The sequence below is a fragment of the Megalobrama amblycephala genome, linkage group LG14, assembly GCF_018812025.1.
Source record: "Megalobrama amblycephala isolate DHTTF-2021 linkage group LG14, ASM1881202v1, whole genome shotgun sequence".
NCBI classification, from domain to species: domain Eukaryota; kingdom Metazoa; phylum Chordata; class Actinopteri; order Cypriniformes; family Xenocyprididae; genus Megalobrama; species Megalobrama amblycephala.
The window spans coordinates 50,681,208-50,700,552 of record NC_063057.1 but is presented as its reverse complement, the minus strand read 5'-3'; the positions used below and the strand labels follow the sequence as shown (position 1 = coordinate 50,700,552).

Sequence of the window (19,345 nt, the reverse complement as noted above, 5' to 3'; positions counted from 1 at the left end):
TTTAGAATTAGTGATTTTCATTATCTCATCCTCAGTTGATCCTGGATTTGATTATGGATTTTATTTGTTGATGGAGATACTGTTCTCCCCCAAGACCATACTTCTGGACCAGTGTGTTGTTTGAAATAAAAGAAGGAGATTAGTTATTCCTTTTTGTTGGCAAGATTGAAAGAGGATAGGTTTATTATACAGTTGAAAGTCTGAATTGAGACAGATTGGGGGGCATGTACATGGTGATAGTGATGAATTATTAATCTTGTTCACTATCCACCAAGCTGTCAGCTTTCTCACAATTATAATATTCTTGAAGTAATTAATTTTCTTAATTGAAGTTGGTAGTAAAGCAAGATCTGGAACTGAAGTGTTGTTGCATTGATTTTGTTCCATATCTATCCATGAGTTACTATAGTTGTTTTTGTGAATCCATTAAACTAAACTCTGCAAACAAGCCTTAGCGCAGGCCCAGCACGGGCAGCCCTCACTTAGCCCCCAGGAATCACTCACTGGACCCACACAGGGCCCGCACTATTAATCTACAACAACAAATCTGGCAGCACAGGGTGCCACACAATTACCATTAATGAAAATAACGGTTAATGATCATTAAAAAAGAAATGGTCAGTGCCTGGCAGGGGTGTCTGCCACTCAAATATTTCCTAAATTATACTCTGTAAAATGTAAATCTCTTTGATTCTGACCACTGCATGATGACTGACTCTTCAATAAGTAATCAACTTCACCTAACCAGAATTTCTCTTACAATTTTTGCTGAAACAAATGTGTTTCAAAAACACACAGTAACAGCAGCCAGAGAACAACTGATGCTGAAAAGTCAAAGGTCAAGAGCCCAACTAAAGCAAACGCTCACCTCCATAACGGTGACTTCAAAATTGACTATTTTCAATAAAACATCAACATCAAAAAGTTTTGTATGAAAGAAATAGTCAAACTGGATTGTAATAAGTAAAGATGCTGAGATCTAGACAGATCTGTTAGCATTTAATGTTCTGTTGCTGCTGGTCATGTGACAGTGTTTTCAGCTTATTTATATAAGGAGATTTTACTTTACTGCCAGTCATTTGATCAATTTATCATCTGTTTTGTTATTGTATTAATTATAGATTATTTTTGTTATTTTACATACATTTGTATGTAATTTAAGAAAACAGAAAATACTGTATAAAAATACAGCCAAACGTATCTGGGAAACGGAAGTGAGCTGCCTACACAAAACCTGCATGGGCCCAAAGGTACAAAAGTTGCTTTGGGCCCAAACGGGCTGCCCCACACTAGGCCATCATGGGCTTAATGTGGGCAGTTTGCTAGTGTGGGCTGCTCACATAGAGCCCGCAGTGAGCCCAAAGCTGTGGGCCTTGCCTGGGCAAGCCCACACTGGGCCTGTTTAGGTTTGGTGTGGGCTGGCCCTAGCCCACTGTGCCCACAAAAAGCCAGCATGGGCCCCGCAGGTGCATGTTTGCAGGGGATATTGTAATTGTGTTACTAAGAATTAAAACTGAAAAAGTTAGGGGCTTCTAAACCACCCTCTAGTTTTGTCTTTTGTAATTTTGTCAATGATATTTTTGGTGTTTTGTCTTTCCAATAAAAGTGGGAAATTAACGAATCCAGTGATTTAAACCATTTATCTGTGGGTGTTATTGGAAGCATTGAAAACAAATAATTCATTTGAGGTAATGTTTTCATTTTAACTGTAGCAATGCGACCCATAAGTGATAGTGGAAGGTTTGTCCAGCGTTTGAGATCATGTAGTTAAGAACTCGGACAGCTTGGGGGAAACGTTGATACCAAGATATGTGATGTTACCTGTGCGGAATGGGAGAGATGTGTTATGAGCTGTAGGATCCCAGGCATCTTCAGAAAGTGGTAGTATAATTGATTTATCCCAGTTATTGTGTAGACCGAAATTTGGGAGAAAATATTAATAGTTTTGAAGGTTTCTTGTAGTGAATGATAGGGATCCTATAAGCATAATAATAAATCATCTGCATAGAGACAATATATGGCAAATTCATAAACAAAAGTTTGCAAATGGTATTCCATCCTATCCCCACTTTGAAAGTGAATTAATCTCACTTCTTAAATCTCTTCTTTATATAAATAATAAAAAATCCCTAAGATTTATTATGAAGAAATATGTAAAGAAAATACGAAGCTTTCCCTGTATATTAATGTTAATGGATCAACACAGTTGTAGTGTATGCATTCTTGTCGTGTCTCTTTGTCATCTCATCTTTTGTTTTTTATTGTTTTTTGTATAATCCTTGTTTTTTCTTTCTTGTTTTTTATTATATGCATTTTGTATCTAATTCCTTGACAATGTTCTTATGTTATTGAACATTATTTTTAAAAAAAAAAAGACGCAATTATCACGAAGTAGTATGTCCAAAGCTTGCCTACTCTTCTGCTACACACTCAAAAGTGTGTACTTTTTCTTCACAAAAACAGTGCATTCTTTTCAAGATTCAAGATTCCTTTATTTGTCCCTTAGGAAATTTGTCTTGGACAAAAGGCTGCCACATGAACAACACACAATTATAATATAATAACAAACACAAAAACAAATACAGACACTACTACTCATTTCACACTGCCTTACATGCTGAATTTAGAAGATTCACTGATAGAGGAATGAAAGACCGTTTATACCCATTCAGGTATCTTTTTCTGTATTTAACCAGCACCCTATAGTGTCTAGGGAGTAGTTTGTATTCGGAGTACAGGACATGGGAGGGGTCCGCTAGAATTTTCTTTGCATGTTTTGGCCTTCTATGGCCTTCTCTAAGAGAATTTGGAGGGAGGGAAACTTCTCTTTCATTGCTGTATAAACCAATCTGTTTATTTGTGATTTCAAATTAAACTGATATGTTACCAACCAAGATACAATTCCATAACGTAAAACACTCTTAGTCACAGCATGATAAAATGACATCAGTACCCTCTGTCCAACCCCAAACACCCTGAGTCTTTGCAAGAAGTAAAGTCTCTGTTGGATCCTAGTGCATACAGAACTCACATGGATGTTCCAAGACAGATTACAGTCATTCTTCAAGTATTTGTAAGAATGAACCTGGGTAATACAAGTGTTCTGGACCAGTAATGGAGAATGATCCCCCACATGTCCCAGGTCGAAAATAATTTCTGTTTTCTTAGTATTTACAATGAGATGATGATCCTCGCACCACTGTACATTTTTAACCTCTAAACTATAAACAGAAATGTCAGTATCCATGTCCATAAGTCCCAAAATAGCAGTGTCATCAGAAAACTTTACAATAAAAGTGCTGGAATTACTGCTTGTACAATCGTATATAATGTAAACAAAATGGGAGAACTCACACATCCCTAAGGAAAATCTATATTGATGATTTTAGACTCAGATAATGTCTGGTTCACTCTGACCTGCTGGGTCCTGTTGGTAAAAAAAGAGTGATACCACCTAATAATATATGGATTAACAGACATTTGTCCGAGCTTACTGAGAAGGACATGTGGCTGCAGAGTAAAAGCAGAGCTGAAGTCTACAAATAACAGTCTAGCGCAGGCCTTGGGGTTTTCAAGATGTTGCACAATAAATTGTAATATGGTTAGTTTAGCATCATCAGTACACCAATTGTCTTTATAGACAAACTGATATGGGTCTAGCTGTCCCTTAATGTTTGACTTCAGCTTCCACACCATAAGCTTTTCCAAACACTTCATTACAGCATAAGATAGGGCTACTGGTCTATAATCATTGTTTTCCTGGGGAACATGTTTTTTTGGAAGAGGAGTAAAGATTGCCTTTTTCCAGAGAGATGGAACTGTATGAAAGTCAACTGACCTTTGAAAGACAGGGACCCAAGCTGGTGTAAGTTCCTCTGCACATATATTCAAAAGAAAGGCTGAGACATCATCAGGGCCTGTTGCCTTATTAGTACTTATTCTTTTAAAAAGTCTTATGACTTCCCTGGGACTATGTCTATCTTTGGAAAACACTCATCAATTGTTATGTTATTAATGACACTGTCCCGGTCTAGAGAGAAATCATGTTAATCAAACCTGATGTAGAAGTTATTCAAATCAATTGTCATGATGTCATCTATTTTGTGCAGTGGTTTCCTGGTAGAAATCATATTTGTAATGGATTTCATGATATCCCACAGTTTCTTTGAATTATTTCTTCTCTATGTATTCTTTATATTGATATTCTTTATATTTTAGGGCATAGTATAAGCAGGTGAATTTGGACACAGCATAAGTTATGATAAGTAAAGTGATTCTAATTGATTCAAGACTTGTCTTAGACAGTCATACCATCTTATCGCTAGGTGGCGAAAGTAAGAAGAAAAAAAAGCGAAGAAAGTGAAGTAGAAGAAGAGCGGTACTAGTGACGACATCAGGGATTCCCTATAGATGGGTTTCATGTGACGTCACTGTATTCTATCGCCGCCATATTTGGGACCGGTCACAGCTGCGCGCCCTGTTAAAGTCTATGGTGACAGCAGCTACAACTACCAGAGGAAGGCCAAAGAAACGCTCTCAGAAGGTTCACAACAAGTTTACAATATATCTGGGATATCTGGTGCTGTTAGCCGTTTCAACAGACGTCAGAACTACAAATTTATTTGATCCCAAAGGAGTTAGATCGGCAGAATTATTGGCTTCATTCAGAAGGGACCACACCACTGGCAGCCAAACAGCAATGCACAACATTAATAACTGCTGTGCTGGGACTGTAATTTACATAACATTATAACGAAAACACGACTGTAATAAAATGTTGTGAATTCTCTGTGTTGTTGTTTCAGCGTGTTGTTGTGGTAAGAGCGCGTCGACTGAGTTAAACATTGATTACATAACTTGTTCAAACTTCACTTGTGCATTCGCGTCATTTTGTGCAGGTAAAACTTGTAATAATTTTATTAAGTAGCTATATCTGATTATTCTCATAAAGGATGTGTTTCGTTGAGGTAAATAACCCACAGAGCTGATGATCATCTATAGCTTCAGCGCGAGCACTCAAAAAGTAAGACAACATTAATATGATTGGGACTGTCTTCTTCTTATACATGATATTATAATCGTATATAGGCTACTTGTAAAATAACGTTGTGAATTATTTGGGCTTATTTGCTGTGTTTCGGTGTTTCAATGACGTTACTTCAAGTTCATCTGTACGTGATTTTGTGCAAATAGTTGTAATATTATTTTTATTTTGTATTAATATCTGGATTATTTTATATAGGATGTGTTCCGTTGAGTTAATTAACTTTCAGTTTATGGTTTTTTTTTTATTCTCTTCAGCTTCAGCGTGCGCAGCTCAAACAGCAATGATTAAGTCATTAAAATGTTTTACGTTACACAGTAATATTAAAACTTTAATATTTCTTTTAGAAAATTAATGCATTATTTTTAATACCTAGCTCTTATATTGTTCTAGTATTATTTTCATCAACACATAGTTTGATTAATAATAAGGATCATGATTTTTTTTCTCAAATCATCTCATTTTGATAACAGTATTATTATTTGAGCTACACGCGCTGAATGAACACCGGTAAACTGAAGCGCTTTGCTAAGGTTAATTTACTCAACGGGACACATCCTATATAGGGTAATTCATATATATTTATACAAGATAGACGTAAAATTACAACTTATATTTGCACAAAATCATGCACGCATGTACTTGAACTAAGTAATGTAGTCAGCTGGTGTCGTGAATTTGTTCATCCTGTAACAACACGCCGAAACACAGCAACTAGAATTCACAATATTTTCAAATAAATCAAATAAATTTGTAGTTCTGACGACTGTTGAAACGGCTAACAGCACCACATATCCCAGATATATTGTAAACTTGTTGTGAACTTTCTGAGAGCATTTTGTTGGCCTTCCTCTGGTAGTTGTAGCTGCTGTCACCATAGACTTTAACAGGGCGCGCAGCTGTGACCGGTCCCAAATATGGCGGCGGGCATAGCGGAAGTGACGTCTTTGAAACCCATGTATTGGTTGTTTTGTTGGAGGGGCGTAACTTGTAGGGGCGGGGTTTGTAGCACTGCTGGACACAGTCGGATACACTTGCGCGTGGAGGCATAACATTGGCTTATACGTTGATGGCCAGGAGAATTCTCCAATTACATAAAGACACAATGTTACCGAAGGGCTGACGCGGAAATCCGAATTGAATGTCTAGCTGGTGTGGCGGCATGGAGATATGTAAAAGTGACATTATACACATCTTTATACTTAACGTGTCATAATTTCAGGCACTAGATGTTGATTCAGGGCATCCTAACTAGCTGGAGACAAACCCAGAAAAAACAGTGTTTTCTTACCTCACAGCATTGGAGCTAGACAATACACTTGACGAAACCATGTTACTCTCATATAGTATTTTTTACTTGATGTTTGTTGTTTTGTTTCTACCACTTGGATTTATCTATACAAAGGACTTTAACGCGTTATGCTCAACATGCAGACAAATAGTCGACAATTTTGACAAGGTATGTATTTTCTATCTTAAAGAAAGATAGTACATTTAAAGTGGCACATTTCTTTAAATAAAAAGTGTGTTAGTTTTTAAATGACAAAACAATACATATGCTATTCAGAAAAGTGTTAGTTCTTAGAAAGTCTCTAGCATCAGAAATGATACATTCATTGTTGTGGCATTCAGACATGTTTAAAAAGGGTTTCTGCAGGTCTTAAATTAGCCCTTACACAAATTATGGCGTTAAAAAGGTCTTAAATCAGAGCTGAAAGTCTTAAATTCATTATGGCATTAAATGTTGCATGCATTGCAAAAAATTGTCATCTTCAGTACTTTTGTCCTGTTTTCCAATACAAATATTGAAGCATCTTTGATGCATTTACTTAAGCTGGACAATGACACCATTTTCTTCTAGAGCTGCTGTACAGCCAAAATGATGTTTCCTCTATCACTGTAAAGCTACTTTGACACAATCTGCATTGTAAAAAGCGCAACGACATCAGGGATAAATAAACGTGACTTGACTTGAGACGCAAATGTAAAATAAAGACTTGAAAATTTGAACAAAATTGAGTGATTTTACGCTTAACTATGCATAAATATGTCAATGAGTTTCCCTTTGAATTAAGTTGATTTTTCTGTGCCTGCTGGCAGATGTTTCTTGTTTTAAGCATACATTCACTTTGTTTTGATCAATTTTACAGAAAACAAGACTTCATATTCAGTCATTTTGTATCTCCAGTAAATGCATATTGATTTAAGAATCTTTAGACAATTCCACTGGAAAACAAACAAAAAATGCTGTGGAAGAACACCACTTTATTGCAGTGTGATCAAAAGATACAGTAAGCATTATGTCCATATTCTAGTGGTTGAGAGCAGAGGTATTCAAGCTACTTTTTTTTTGTAAAATTAATTCAAAAGTAATAGATATCTTTTTGAAGTTGTATGTTCAAACTCTAAAATGTTGCTAATACAACTCAATGATTTTCTCCCTAGACATTACATTTTGAAAACATACTGGTGTATTGTGTTCCCTTCAATTTGCTCCTTAAATTTCCTTTAGTTGGTCTTGAAAAGGTCTTGAGAACCCTGTTAAATGTGAGGCAAGTGTCCGAATATGTTTTAGGGTCTCTTTAGATATGTTAAGTGTTAACTTATGCATTTTTCACAGGGTCTTGAAAAAACTGCAAATTACAATTTTGGTGGTGGAAACACAGCATGGGAAGAGCGAAAACTCTCCAAATATGAGTCGAGGTGAGAAAAATAAAATTTAACAAAACATTTACTTGCATGCACTAATGAGCTAATGAAAATGCACTTGTAACTTGTCAAGATAGACTGCTTACAGTCATTCTCTAAAATGTGTGAATTTTTTTTGTTTTGTTTTTTTCTCAGTGAAATTAGGCTGATGGAGATACTGGAGGGCGTGTGTTACAGCAGCAGTTTTGAGTGCAACCACATGTTGGAGGAAAATGAGGAACACTTTGAGACATGGTGGTTCAAGAGGTCAGGAACTCAGATGGAGAATTTGTGCCATAATAACTGAAGACTTCATTCTCAAGGCTGAGGTATACTTCATTTTTCCGCGTGCCGTTACGTCTCGTGCACTGTTGAGTAGGCAAGCCTTTCTGAGCGTTCTTCATTTGACTGTGTGCGAGGCAGACCTGTTCGCACTATAGCTGTTGTGTTCCAGTATTGGTCCACTGCTCTGAAAGACAAAGAAGCAGCATCATATACTTGGGTAGGGTGAGCAGCCGTCTAGCATTTTGTAGGACAGACCCAAAAATTAGGAGCCTGCATTTCAATTATGGCTGTATTGTTTTTTTTCTTTCTTGGAAACAAACAAACAAGCAAAAAAATTATTTGCATTTAAAAATCCATTTGTGTGGCTGACATGTTCTTTCTGAGGCTTCTGAGTCCTCCTCAGCATTGAATGAGACAGTCTACTAGGGGTGCATGGCTACGCCATAAAGGTTTCTTCCTCTGCAGTCACGATACAAAAATACTATTAAAATTAATTTTGAGAAAAATAAAATCATATTAACTGACTTTTTATTAATGCAATACAGTGAATGACAACTGTCTGTCATCTCCTACTGGTTTATATTATTGGCAGTTTAACATTGTGATTGTTTTACAACAAAACAAAACGATGCCATATTTTATATATATATATATATATATATATATATATATATATATATATATATATATATATATATATATATATATATATATATATATATATATATATCTGGCATAACATTATGACCACATTCCTAATATTGTGTTGGTCCTCCGTTGAGGCATGGACTCCACTAGACCCCTGAAGGTGTGCTGTGTTAAAATGTTAGCAGCAGATCCTTTAAGTCCTGTAAGTTGCGAGGTTGGGCCTCCATGGATCTGACTTGTTTGTTCAGCACATCCCACAGATGCTCGGTTGGATTGAGATCTGGGGAATTTGGAGGCCAAGTCAACACCTCAAACTCGTTGCTGTGCTCCTCAAACCATTCCTGAACCATTTTTGCTTTGTGGCAGGGTGCATTATCCTGCTGAAAGAGGCCACAGCCACCAGAGAATACCCTTTCCATGAAAGGGTGTACATGGTCTGCAACAATGCTTAGTTAGGTGGTACGTATCAAAGCAACATCCACATGGATGACAGGACCCAAGTTTTCTCAGCAGAACATTGCCCAAAGCATCACACTGCCTCTGCCGGCTTGCCTTCTTCCCATAGTGCATCCTGGTGCCATGTGCTCCCCAGGTAAGCGACGTACACGCACCCGGCCATCCACGTGATGTAAAAGAAAATGTAATTCATCTGACCAGGCCACCTTCCAGTTCCGATGCTCACGTGCCCACTGCCGTCGCTTTTTTCCCTATATGCAACAAACTGCGATGCTATATATGTAATACACACATTGTATGTATGTATGTATATATATACATATATACACATACATACATATACATATATACACATACATACATACATACATACATACATACATACATACATACATACAATGTGTGTGTGTATTACATGGTAGATGGGTTAAACAGAACACCCCTCAAAATATAAATTTTCTCATAAAGACCTCTGCTGCTTATTGTGTGTAATCATGATTGGCAGACCAGATAAAGAAAACGGTCCCCTTGTTTTTACAAAGCTTGTCTGCACAGACTCTGTTAATGATGTAATTTACGTCATGCGCACTGTGCGATACAGTACGGCACGCCGACAATGGATGTATACTTTGGACTTCTATCTCGTTATGGAAAACATCCATTTAATCTAATTAAGAAATCTAAGAAAAAAGAAGTCTAAGAATTGTTTGCATTTCTGTTGCAGGAAAACAAAACACCCAGATCTGTTTAAATGGTTTTGTATTGAGACCATCAAAGTGTGCTGCCCTAAAGGTTTATTTGGTCCTGACTGTAACAGTAAGTGAATTAAAGCATTACTGTGTTAGGCCACAAAAAAATTTCCAAAGTATGCAAATGCAAATACAAATGCTTAGCCAACACATTGCAAGTGCACAGTAATTTGTACATACTTAAAGGGATAGTTCACCCAAAAATGAAAATTCTGTCATTAATTACTCACCCTCATGTTGTTTCAAACCCGTAAGAGTTTCATTTATCTTCAGAACACAACTGAAGATCTTTTTGATGCAATCTTAGAGCTTTCTGTCACTCCATAGACAGCTACACAGCTGACACTTCGATGCTTCAAAAAGTTCATAAAGCGATCGTAAAACTAATCCATATGAATGAATTGAGCGGTTTAATCCCAATTTTCTGAAGAGACACGATCACTTTATATGATGAACAGATTTAATTTAGGCTTTTATTCACATTCATCAACTCGCACATCAGTTGTGGTAAACAGAAGCTCAAACATGTTTGCTTGACGTGTGCAAGAACCAATGATATTTGTTCTTGTGTTGCACAGCATGTTTCAGCTTCTGCAAGAACCAGTGATGCTCATTCTCATGTGTTACGCAGCCCGTTTGAGCTTCCACAAGAGGTTTGTTCTCGCATGTGAAGCAGGCTCGGTAGAGCTTCTGTTTATGTTCGCTGATCAATGTTTATATGTGAATAAAATCCTAAATTAAATCTGTTCATCACATAAAGTGATTACATTTCTCCAGAAAATTCAGGGTAAACTGCTCAATTCGTATTCGTTTTACGATTTCTTTATTAATTTTTTATTTTTTTTTGAAGCGTCAAAGTGTCAGTTGTGTAGCTGTCTATGAAGGGACAAAAAGCTCTCAGATTTCATCAAAAAGATCTTCGTTTGTGTTCCAAAGATAAACAGAAGCCTTACGGATTTGGAATGGCATGAGATTGAGTAATTAATGACAGAGTTTTCATTTTTGTGTGAACTGTCCCTTTCACATGTTCTTGCATTACTTTAGTCTCAGTACCAAAGAGAGACAAAAGAGTAACCTTTAAATCTCTAATCTTCTAATCCATTAAACTTGATTCAGGTAGCTAGCTATAAGCTGATGGAAAAGAGACAACCATATTACAGTGTTTTTTTTCCATGCAAAATTTCTTGAAACGCATGGAAATGAGTTTGTGTAGCTAGAACAGTTACCATTCAGGCACTTATGTTGTTGGAGACCTTATTGTTCCTCATCTTAATTATGAAAACTTATCTTGTAAAATTGTATCTTATTTTGTATTTTAAGCTTGTGTTGGAGGAGCTGACAGACCGTGCCATGGTAATGGCAAATGTGATGGAGATGGAACAAGGGCTGGAAACGGGAAGTGCAGTTGTGATAAGGGATATGAAGGGGAGTTTTGTCTGGACTGCAGTGATGGATATTTTAGTGCACTTAGGAATGATACATTCTCCTTGTGCAAAGGTACACAAAATAAACAACTTGATTACCCTCATATACAGTGGCTATGGAAAGTATACATACACCTATTAAAACAGCTGGTTTATGTGATATAAAAAAATGAAACTAATATAAATCATATCAGAACTTTTGCACCTTTTTAATGTGAACTACTAAAACCCAAAGTGACACATTTCTGAGAAGAAAAAATATATATGCATAAGTGTGCACACTGGATATAGGTGTCTATCAGATGGGCACATCTTGATTTATTTATAATATTTCCCACTCTTCGCAAAAACGTTCCAGATGCAATAGGGCTTTTTTAAATCGGTATCATCAAAATCCATCTTTACAATGCAGAGGAAACATAGTGGCTGTTTCATTCAAGAATGAAATGTAATTGAATCACTGACTCACCCAATTTGTTTAAAAACACTGAATCATTCAGTAACAAAACACAGCTGTGTTGCACAGAGAAGGCAACTGTTCTGCTGTGGATTTGTTTGGAACAATGTTTGTTGGTGATACAGAGCAAGAACCAACAATATAGTGTCAAAAATATAAGTCACTTAATATTGACTACTTGTTTAAACTGTAGTATAAAATCAATGTCACATTTGCAGTGTTGTTGATGTTTGTGAAAACGGCACTTATGGTTGTGTGATGTTCCTTAACTATACGTGCGTGTGTGTGTGCGCGTGTGTGTGTGTGTGTGTGTGTGTGTGTGTGTGTGTGTGTCTGTCTGTGTCTGTGTATGCATGTAAACAAGATGTCAGAAAAATCTAGGAAAAACTGACTTTATTTTTGGAGTATACCTGTCTTGACCTGAAGTGACTATTTCACATGAGTTTGTTGATTAGTGCGAAGGTTTCTTTTTCATTTTTACAAACCAGCTATTTTAACAGAGAAATGTATACTTTTAATATCCACTGTAAGTTCTGTAGTTATAATATTTGTAAAACGGAGTTTGTCCATATACTGTGGGGTCCAAAAGTCTGAGACCACCTTGAAAATATGGATTTTAAAATCTAAAATCTGTAAAAGGTTTTAGAATATTGAAAAATCAAATACAAAGAATAGGTGCATTGTTTATGCTGTTATTAAAGCAAATGGTACATACTAAAGCCATTTTGATGTAAATTTGTCAATGCAAGTTTTATGACTTATGCTGATGATATTTGAGAAGCATGTAATTTTTTGCAGTTATATAGTTGTAATTCTGTTTATTTAATTTATGTTTTTAAGAGTGTCATGAGTCTTGTGTTACCTGCACTGGAGGAACTAATCAGGACTGTAAAGAATGTAGAAATGGTTGGGAGGAAGACCATGAAGGAGCATGCATCGGTAAGAAAAAGTTTCCCATGGCTAACGTGAACTTGTGGTTCAAGGGAATTTTATGTTGTTTTTTTAATGCCTGGAAAATGCATGGAACACTTAAAGGTCCCGTTTTTCGTGGTTTTTTGAAGCTTTGATTGTGTTTATAGTGTGCAATATAACATGTGTTCATGTTTCGCGTGTAAAAAAACACAGTATTTTTCACATAATTTACTTATCTGTATACCGCTGTTTCCACTGTCATAAAAACGGGCTGATGACTTCCTTGTTCTATGAAGTCCCTCCTTCAGAAATACGTAACAAGTTCTGATTGTGCCAGCGGTTCCTGTGTTGTGATTCGACAGCAGTTTAGCGCATCTTGCCCGGAAAGGTCACGCCTCTTACCATAACGTGGAGATGCACGCGCTCAGTGTTATTGTAAACGTGTCTTTAATTTTACCCTATCAATCTGAGCTGGAATCAGACCCGGTGATTGGACTGCAGGATGAAAATAACAGCGTTTCGACGACATGGCGACAAACACACTCTACAAACGCAACTCTTGTGTGTTCCTGTGGGCGGAGGTTAGTCAAAAAACAGTTTTAGTGACGTCATTAAAGAAGGAAGTAGAGGGATGTAGTCCAAACTGGCCGTTCGATGTAGGCGACTTCTGTTAAATAAAATATCTCGCTTGGCATTGAACTTTGAGCTTTAACATTTTACAGATTTTATTTATACTCTAACAACAACATTACACACTAACTAAAGTTTGAAACATGGGATCATGAAGAACGGGACCTTTAAAGCACAGTTGCGCAATGTGTTGCAGCATTGTCCACTAGCCTATTTTCACTGCTGTTAAAGGATTAGTTCACTTTCAAATGACAATTAGCCAAAGCTTTACTCACCCTCAAGCCATCCTAGGTGTATATGACTTTCTTCTTTCTGATGAACCCAATCGGAGAAATATTAATAAATATCCTGATGCATTCGAGCTTTATAATGGCAGTGAACAGGGTTCATGAGGGTTCAGGGTTCATGAGCTGAAGAAAGCGCTTCCGTCCACATCCATCCATCATAAACGTGTACTCCACATGACTCTGGGGGTTAATAAAGGCCTTCTGAAGCGAAACGATTCATTTGTGTCAAGAAAAAAAGAAAAAAAAAACATTTAACAAGTTCTGAAGTACAATATCTAGCTTCCGCCAGACCGCCTACCATATTCAAGTTAGGAAGAAAGTGTAAACTGGGGTTGCGTTAGTTGAATAGGGAAGGCGTAGGACATAGCATAAGCTTTTTGAACTTATAGAGTTTTACACTTTCTTCTTCAGAAGAAAATAACATAATACATAGTCCTATTAAGAAATATTTTTAAAAAGAAATGCGGGGTATTCTTAATGAATTAATAATTAATTAATTTATTACTGCATTAAAGTGCAGTCCATGAAAAAGTAAACACAATTTACTAATCTTATTGATAGTATTTTTTTAATCGCCACAATGTGCAGTTGACTGCTACTCATGAAAATGAGCTGCGATACGTACACTTCATAATGTGAAAATCTATGGTTATAGCACCACTAGCGTTCAAGAGCAGAAATGAATTTCCGCTGCAAACCACGACGGTACCCGGGATGACAAAAAATGACCTTTTTTTGCATTCAGTTTGAGTACCATCTGTAACTTAACATGATTATAAGGCTGCACAGAGAAAGTGTTTTTTGGTTATGTGTTTTTTTTTGTTTTTTTTTTCGTAAATTTAGAATAAAATGTAATGTCAATGTTTTTGGTGAATCATGATTTGTTTGTGAAAATGTTCGTACGCAGATTTCACAAACAAATTTGTGTGCACGCAAGCTTAGTAAATGAGAACCATTGATTTTGAGCCAAAATGTGACCTTGCTCTTGTGTTGGAACCTTGTAAGAGGCCCAGTTTAAAGACTTTTTGGATGTTTAATATGCGTGATGTGTAATTCTCATATATTTTGTCTTTACCCTTTATTGATCCTGCATTTTCCTCATTTTCCAAATTTTCTCCATTGCAGACGTCAATGAGTGCACCAAAGATTCAGCTCCATGCAAAGATAACCAATACTGCCTAAACACAGATGGTTCTTTCTCCTGTAAAGGTTTGTTGAAGTAATGTTAATTATCTAGCCTGTATTACTTTAGTAACGCTTTATTTTATGTCCTTGTTGAGGCAAATTCACACTGCGCTGACAGACGCAGACAATCACCAGATTACTTCACTTCTCAGACATTTCACGACCTGACAAACGTCGATTTAACATGTTTAGCTCATGAAAAGAAAGTGCTCACCAATGCTGACAGGGGTAACATACTAATCCAACAAAACCCGACAAACGGCAACAGATGGTGACAGTGGTAACACTAATCAGACAAAGTGTCTTTTTCCATTCTTCTGCATGTGTTGGTGCAGTGTGAATTAGGGGTGTGCGATATCACGTTATTATAGTGTAATTAAACAAATTTGTACTGAGTAATGACTAATATTATTTAAGTGTACTTACAGTAGGTTAAGGGTTAGGTTTAGGTTAGTTGCTTGTAATTATGCTTAAATTACTGTATTAAGTACATGTAACATGTAACATGGACAATGTAAAATAAAGTGTACTGTTATTTTATATCCCAGCATGCAATATTGGATGCTCTGGTTGCAAAGGACCTGGTGCCGATAGCTGCCTCACCTGTGCTGATGGCTATAAGGATGAAGAAGGCACCTGCAAGGGTATCACTTATCTTCATGCTCATAAACATTGTGTAATACACCTTACCTGTGTTTGCGTGTCTCACATGGTAGAACTTTAAAGATGCCGTAGAACGTCTTTTCAAAAGATGTGATATAAGTCTAAGGTGTCCCCTGAATGTATCTGTGAAGTTTCAGCTCAAAATACCCCATAGATTTTTTTTATTCATTTTTTTTTAACTGCTTATTTTGGGGCATCATTAAATATGCGCCGATTCAGGCTGCGGCCCCTTTAAATTCTCGTGCTCCCTGCCCCCGGAGCTCGCGCTTGCCTTAAACAGCATAAACAAGTTCACACAGCTAATATAACCCTCAAAATGGGTCTTTACAAAGTGTTCTTCATGCAGCATGTCTAAACGCATAAGTATGGTATTTATTTGGATGTTTACATTTGATTCTGAATGAGTTTGATAGTGTTCCGTGGCTAAAGCTAACATTACACACTGTTGGAGAGATTTATAAAGAAAGAAGTTGTGTTTATGAATTATACAGACTGCAAGTGTTTAAAAAAATGAAAATAACGACAGTCTTGTCTCCGTGAATACAGTAAGAAATGATGGTAACTTTAACCACATTTAACAGTACATTAGCAACATGTTAACGAAACATTTAGAAAGACAATTTACAAAAATCACTAAAAATATCATGATATCATGGATCATGTCAGTTATTATTGCTCCATCTGCCATTTTTCGCTATTGTCCTTGCTTGCTTACCTAGTCTGATGATTCAGCTGTGCACATCCAGACGTCCTGCCCTTGTGTAATGTAATGTAATACCTTGAACATGAGCTGGCATGTGCAAATATTGGGGCCGTACATATTAATGATCCCGCCTGTTACATAACAGTCGGTGTTATGTTGAGATTCGCCTATTCTTCGAAGGTCTTTTAAACAAATGATATTTATATAAGAAGGAGGAAACAACGGTGTTTGAGACTCACTGTATGTCATTTCCATGTATTGAACTCTTGTTATTTAACTATGCCAAGGTAAATTCAATTTTTAATTCTAGGGCACCTTTAATGGCAATGATCGGAGTTGGACCATACACTCTTTCGTGGCTTTGTAGATATGTGAGCAATTGGAAGCAGGAGTGTGTAATGGTTGAAGGAAGCATTATGTGCTTGTTTAACTGGTTTTAGAGCAAATCCTTAGTGAATGTTTGCTCTTGGTGTGAATAGGTACTTACACTGTTTACACAGTTCACCCAGAAATTAAAGTTCTGATATTATTTACTTAACCTGAAGTTGTTCCAAACCCATCTGATTTTCTTCTGCAGAATACAAAAGGTGGTCATTTAATGGATATACTTTTGGATAAATTCAATACAATGGCAGTAGATGGTGACATAATTAAACACTTACTTTAATAAATTACCCATGAGTATGATAATATCGCTGATAATTTTCCAAGTGCTTTGTTATCAGGTTATTTTTAACCAAAACCGATCAGGGCATTTGGTAAACTATAAGTAAGCTACATGTACTTTATTTCTGACAATCTTGGGTGCGTTAAGCGTTTAAGTGAATGTACTGCCTTGCATTGAATTCACCCAAATAAATATTCATGGGCATTTGGTTGTACCACCACTATGGTTTTCAACATTTCTACAGTGATGTTCAGCCTTTTTTCAATATCTGGGAACCACACAGATACTACAAGCTTGCTTGGAATTATTACTAGTTATAGTAAGATGGCAGATATCCACCCTATGAATAAATTCCTAAGTTGTTTTACACATAAATTCATACTTCTATAATTTTGCTCTTTCATTTTAGAAGAGAACAAGGACGAGCCTGCATTTAATTCTGAGGGTGTCCAAACTGGCGACTCACCTGAAAATCATGAGGACCTCTGATGTCACATGGCTTGGATGCAGAAAACGACCACCAGGACACCAAATTAGCCTAGGGACCACTAGTACCTGCACCAATAGATACTAGTAGATACTGTTGGCTCTTCAACTACAGTGATCATAACTGAAAGGCACTTAAACTTCTCAGTGAGCAAGATTTAATCAAGATGCATTTACATCTGTTTTTTTTTTTTAACTTATATGCTGATTTGGATGTTGTTTTTCATTTTGTTTGTTTGTCTTGAATATGAAATAAAGTCAAACTAAAACATCAATTTTCTTTAATTGTCAAAAGAGGTTATATTTACAAACACTAAGCACAGACTTTTTTATATTAAAAATATTGGAAATGTTGTTCACATGGTTGTGAACAGAGCTATTCCTTAAACCTTAAAAATGGTGTATTCTGTTCATTAGATCTGATAACCTCTAATGTAGTCATTAAAATGTGGAAGGTTGATTTTCAGTCAAAATGAAGTGAAAATAACAAAAAATGATGAAGCCTAAGAAATAGATATTGGCTCAACAAAAGTCATGCAGATCATTTACCTTATTGTGCTCTATGAAGGTGCTGGAGCTGATCTAGTGCCTTGGGCCAAAGGCAGGAAAACAAAGGCTCCAGCATCCCCCTAGTCTCAGCCTCAGACGTCAGTCTGAAGGTCTGGCTATGTGAGACTAGCATCCACCTGACCCTGTGGTATGGTATGGAAGTTTTTTCCTACCAAAATTAAAATGAAAAATTAAATGCTTTAATGGATCAAATTATAAATCAAACTCTCAAAACAGCTGCTCAAATGATAAATCAAATTATCAAAAAATAAATCAAACTCTCAAAACAGCTGCTCAAATGAGAACTCAAATGCTCAAATGCAATTTCATTTTCTCATTTAGGGAAGCATGAACTGTAATGCAAAAATAAAATTAAAAATTATTTGTATTTGATATTTAATTTTCATTATCAATCCATTGTAAACCTGTCACAATTAAATCTATAATGCAATGCTCAAATGATAAATCAAATGCTCAAACCGACATCGAAAACGTCAAATCAAATGCTCAAATAGACACCGCACTCATCGACTCATTGGTTGACTGGGCATTGCACTCAAAAGTGGAGTCACATGAAGCTTGCAGGTGGAGGGTTTACACGGAATGGAGAAATCCTGCATATCAACAGAGAGAAGTTCCTTTTCACCACAAGGTAGTTGTGGCATTTTGATTAAACATTATGACATTATTTACAACAGCTTATTCAAACAAACTGACAAATAAGGATTATTTGTAGCACATTATTATTTAAAATTATTTGATTCAGTCCTTTTGAGAGGCAGTTTCTAAAACCAAAGTGCCACATATTTTAAAATTCAGTAGGTTAGTTCAGAAAAAGGTGAGATACATCAGCATCTAAATTATCTTGCCGTGTCCCTAATTGCCTACGTATACTATGCCCTGAAATATGGAGTCTTTTTGTGAAGAAAAAGTGCTTACATTTGAGTGTGTAGCAGAAGTTTTTTTTAATATAGTGAACAAACAGGCTCATCCCATAATTATGTGCATCCTGTCATCATAAATTGGCCTGTCAATCATCTTATGATAGTTAATGTCCTTATATACACATTCCACAATTAATGAGAGAAAAGAAGTAGCACACTGATCTGCCAGTTTGGAGGCCTTTCATGTGGAGAACTGAGAGAAAAAGTATATAATATTACTGCATTTGAAACATAACACATTCAATTTTTCAGCAGGATAGGATAGGTATTGATTATTAATCACTCAAATCCCTTTCAGGGCATCTCCCACACACATCACTATCTGTCTAAGACATTGTCCCTCTTTGGCCCTGTGTGGATGCACGCTTCGCACTGCCCTTGCGGTGGTTCTGGCCAGTCCATGACTGCATTCATTCATTCAGTCATTTATTATATGGATGTAATATATGTTTTGTTATATTTTGTGCCAGAATAAAATCACTGAGATTCTGAAATTAGTGAGGGATTTACAAGATTATTTGCATATCTTTTATTAAAAAAAAAATATTTGGATTTGAAAATTAGAATC

At 36.3% G+C, this 19,345-nt stretch overlaps 1 protein-coding gene across 1 annotated transcript; it reads left to right on the top strand.

Moving 5' to 3' along the window:
• Positions 1-6,030: 6,030 nt before the first annotated feature.
• On the top strand, positions 6,031-17,559 carry creld2 (cysteine-rich with EGF-like domains 2). The gene is made up of 9 exons (XM_048155758.1): positions 6,031-6,503; positions 7,665-7,747; positions 7,889-7,999; positions 9,846-9,937; positions 11,191-11,367; positions 12,592-12,690; positions 14,706-14,789; positions 15,314-15,409; positions 17,208-17,559. The coding sequence occupies exons 1-9, from the start codon at positions 6,375-6,377 to the stop codon at positions 17,285-17,287; spliced, it is 951 nt and encodes a 316-aa protein (XP_048011715.1). The 5' UTR covers positions 6,031-6,374; the 3' UTR covers positions 17,288-17,559.
• Positions 17,560-19,345: the final 1,786 nt, after the last annotated feature.

Excerpts from the sequence above, each read along its gene's own strand:
- creld2 (XM_048155758.1), top strand. The coding sequence starts at position 6,375 with ATGTTACTCTCATATAGTATTTTTTACTTGATGTTTGTTGTTTTGTTT. Across the intron at positions 6,504-7,664 it reads TAGTCGACAATTTTGACAAG|GGTCTTGAAAAAACTGCAAA; the intron begins GTATGTATTTTC and ends CATTTTTCACAG. Across the intron at positions 9,938-11,190 it reads ATTTGGTCCTGACTGTAACA|CTTGTGTTGGAGGAGCTGAC; the intron begins GTAAGTGAATTA and ends TTGTATTTTAAG.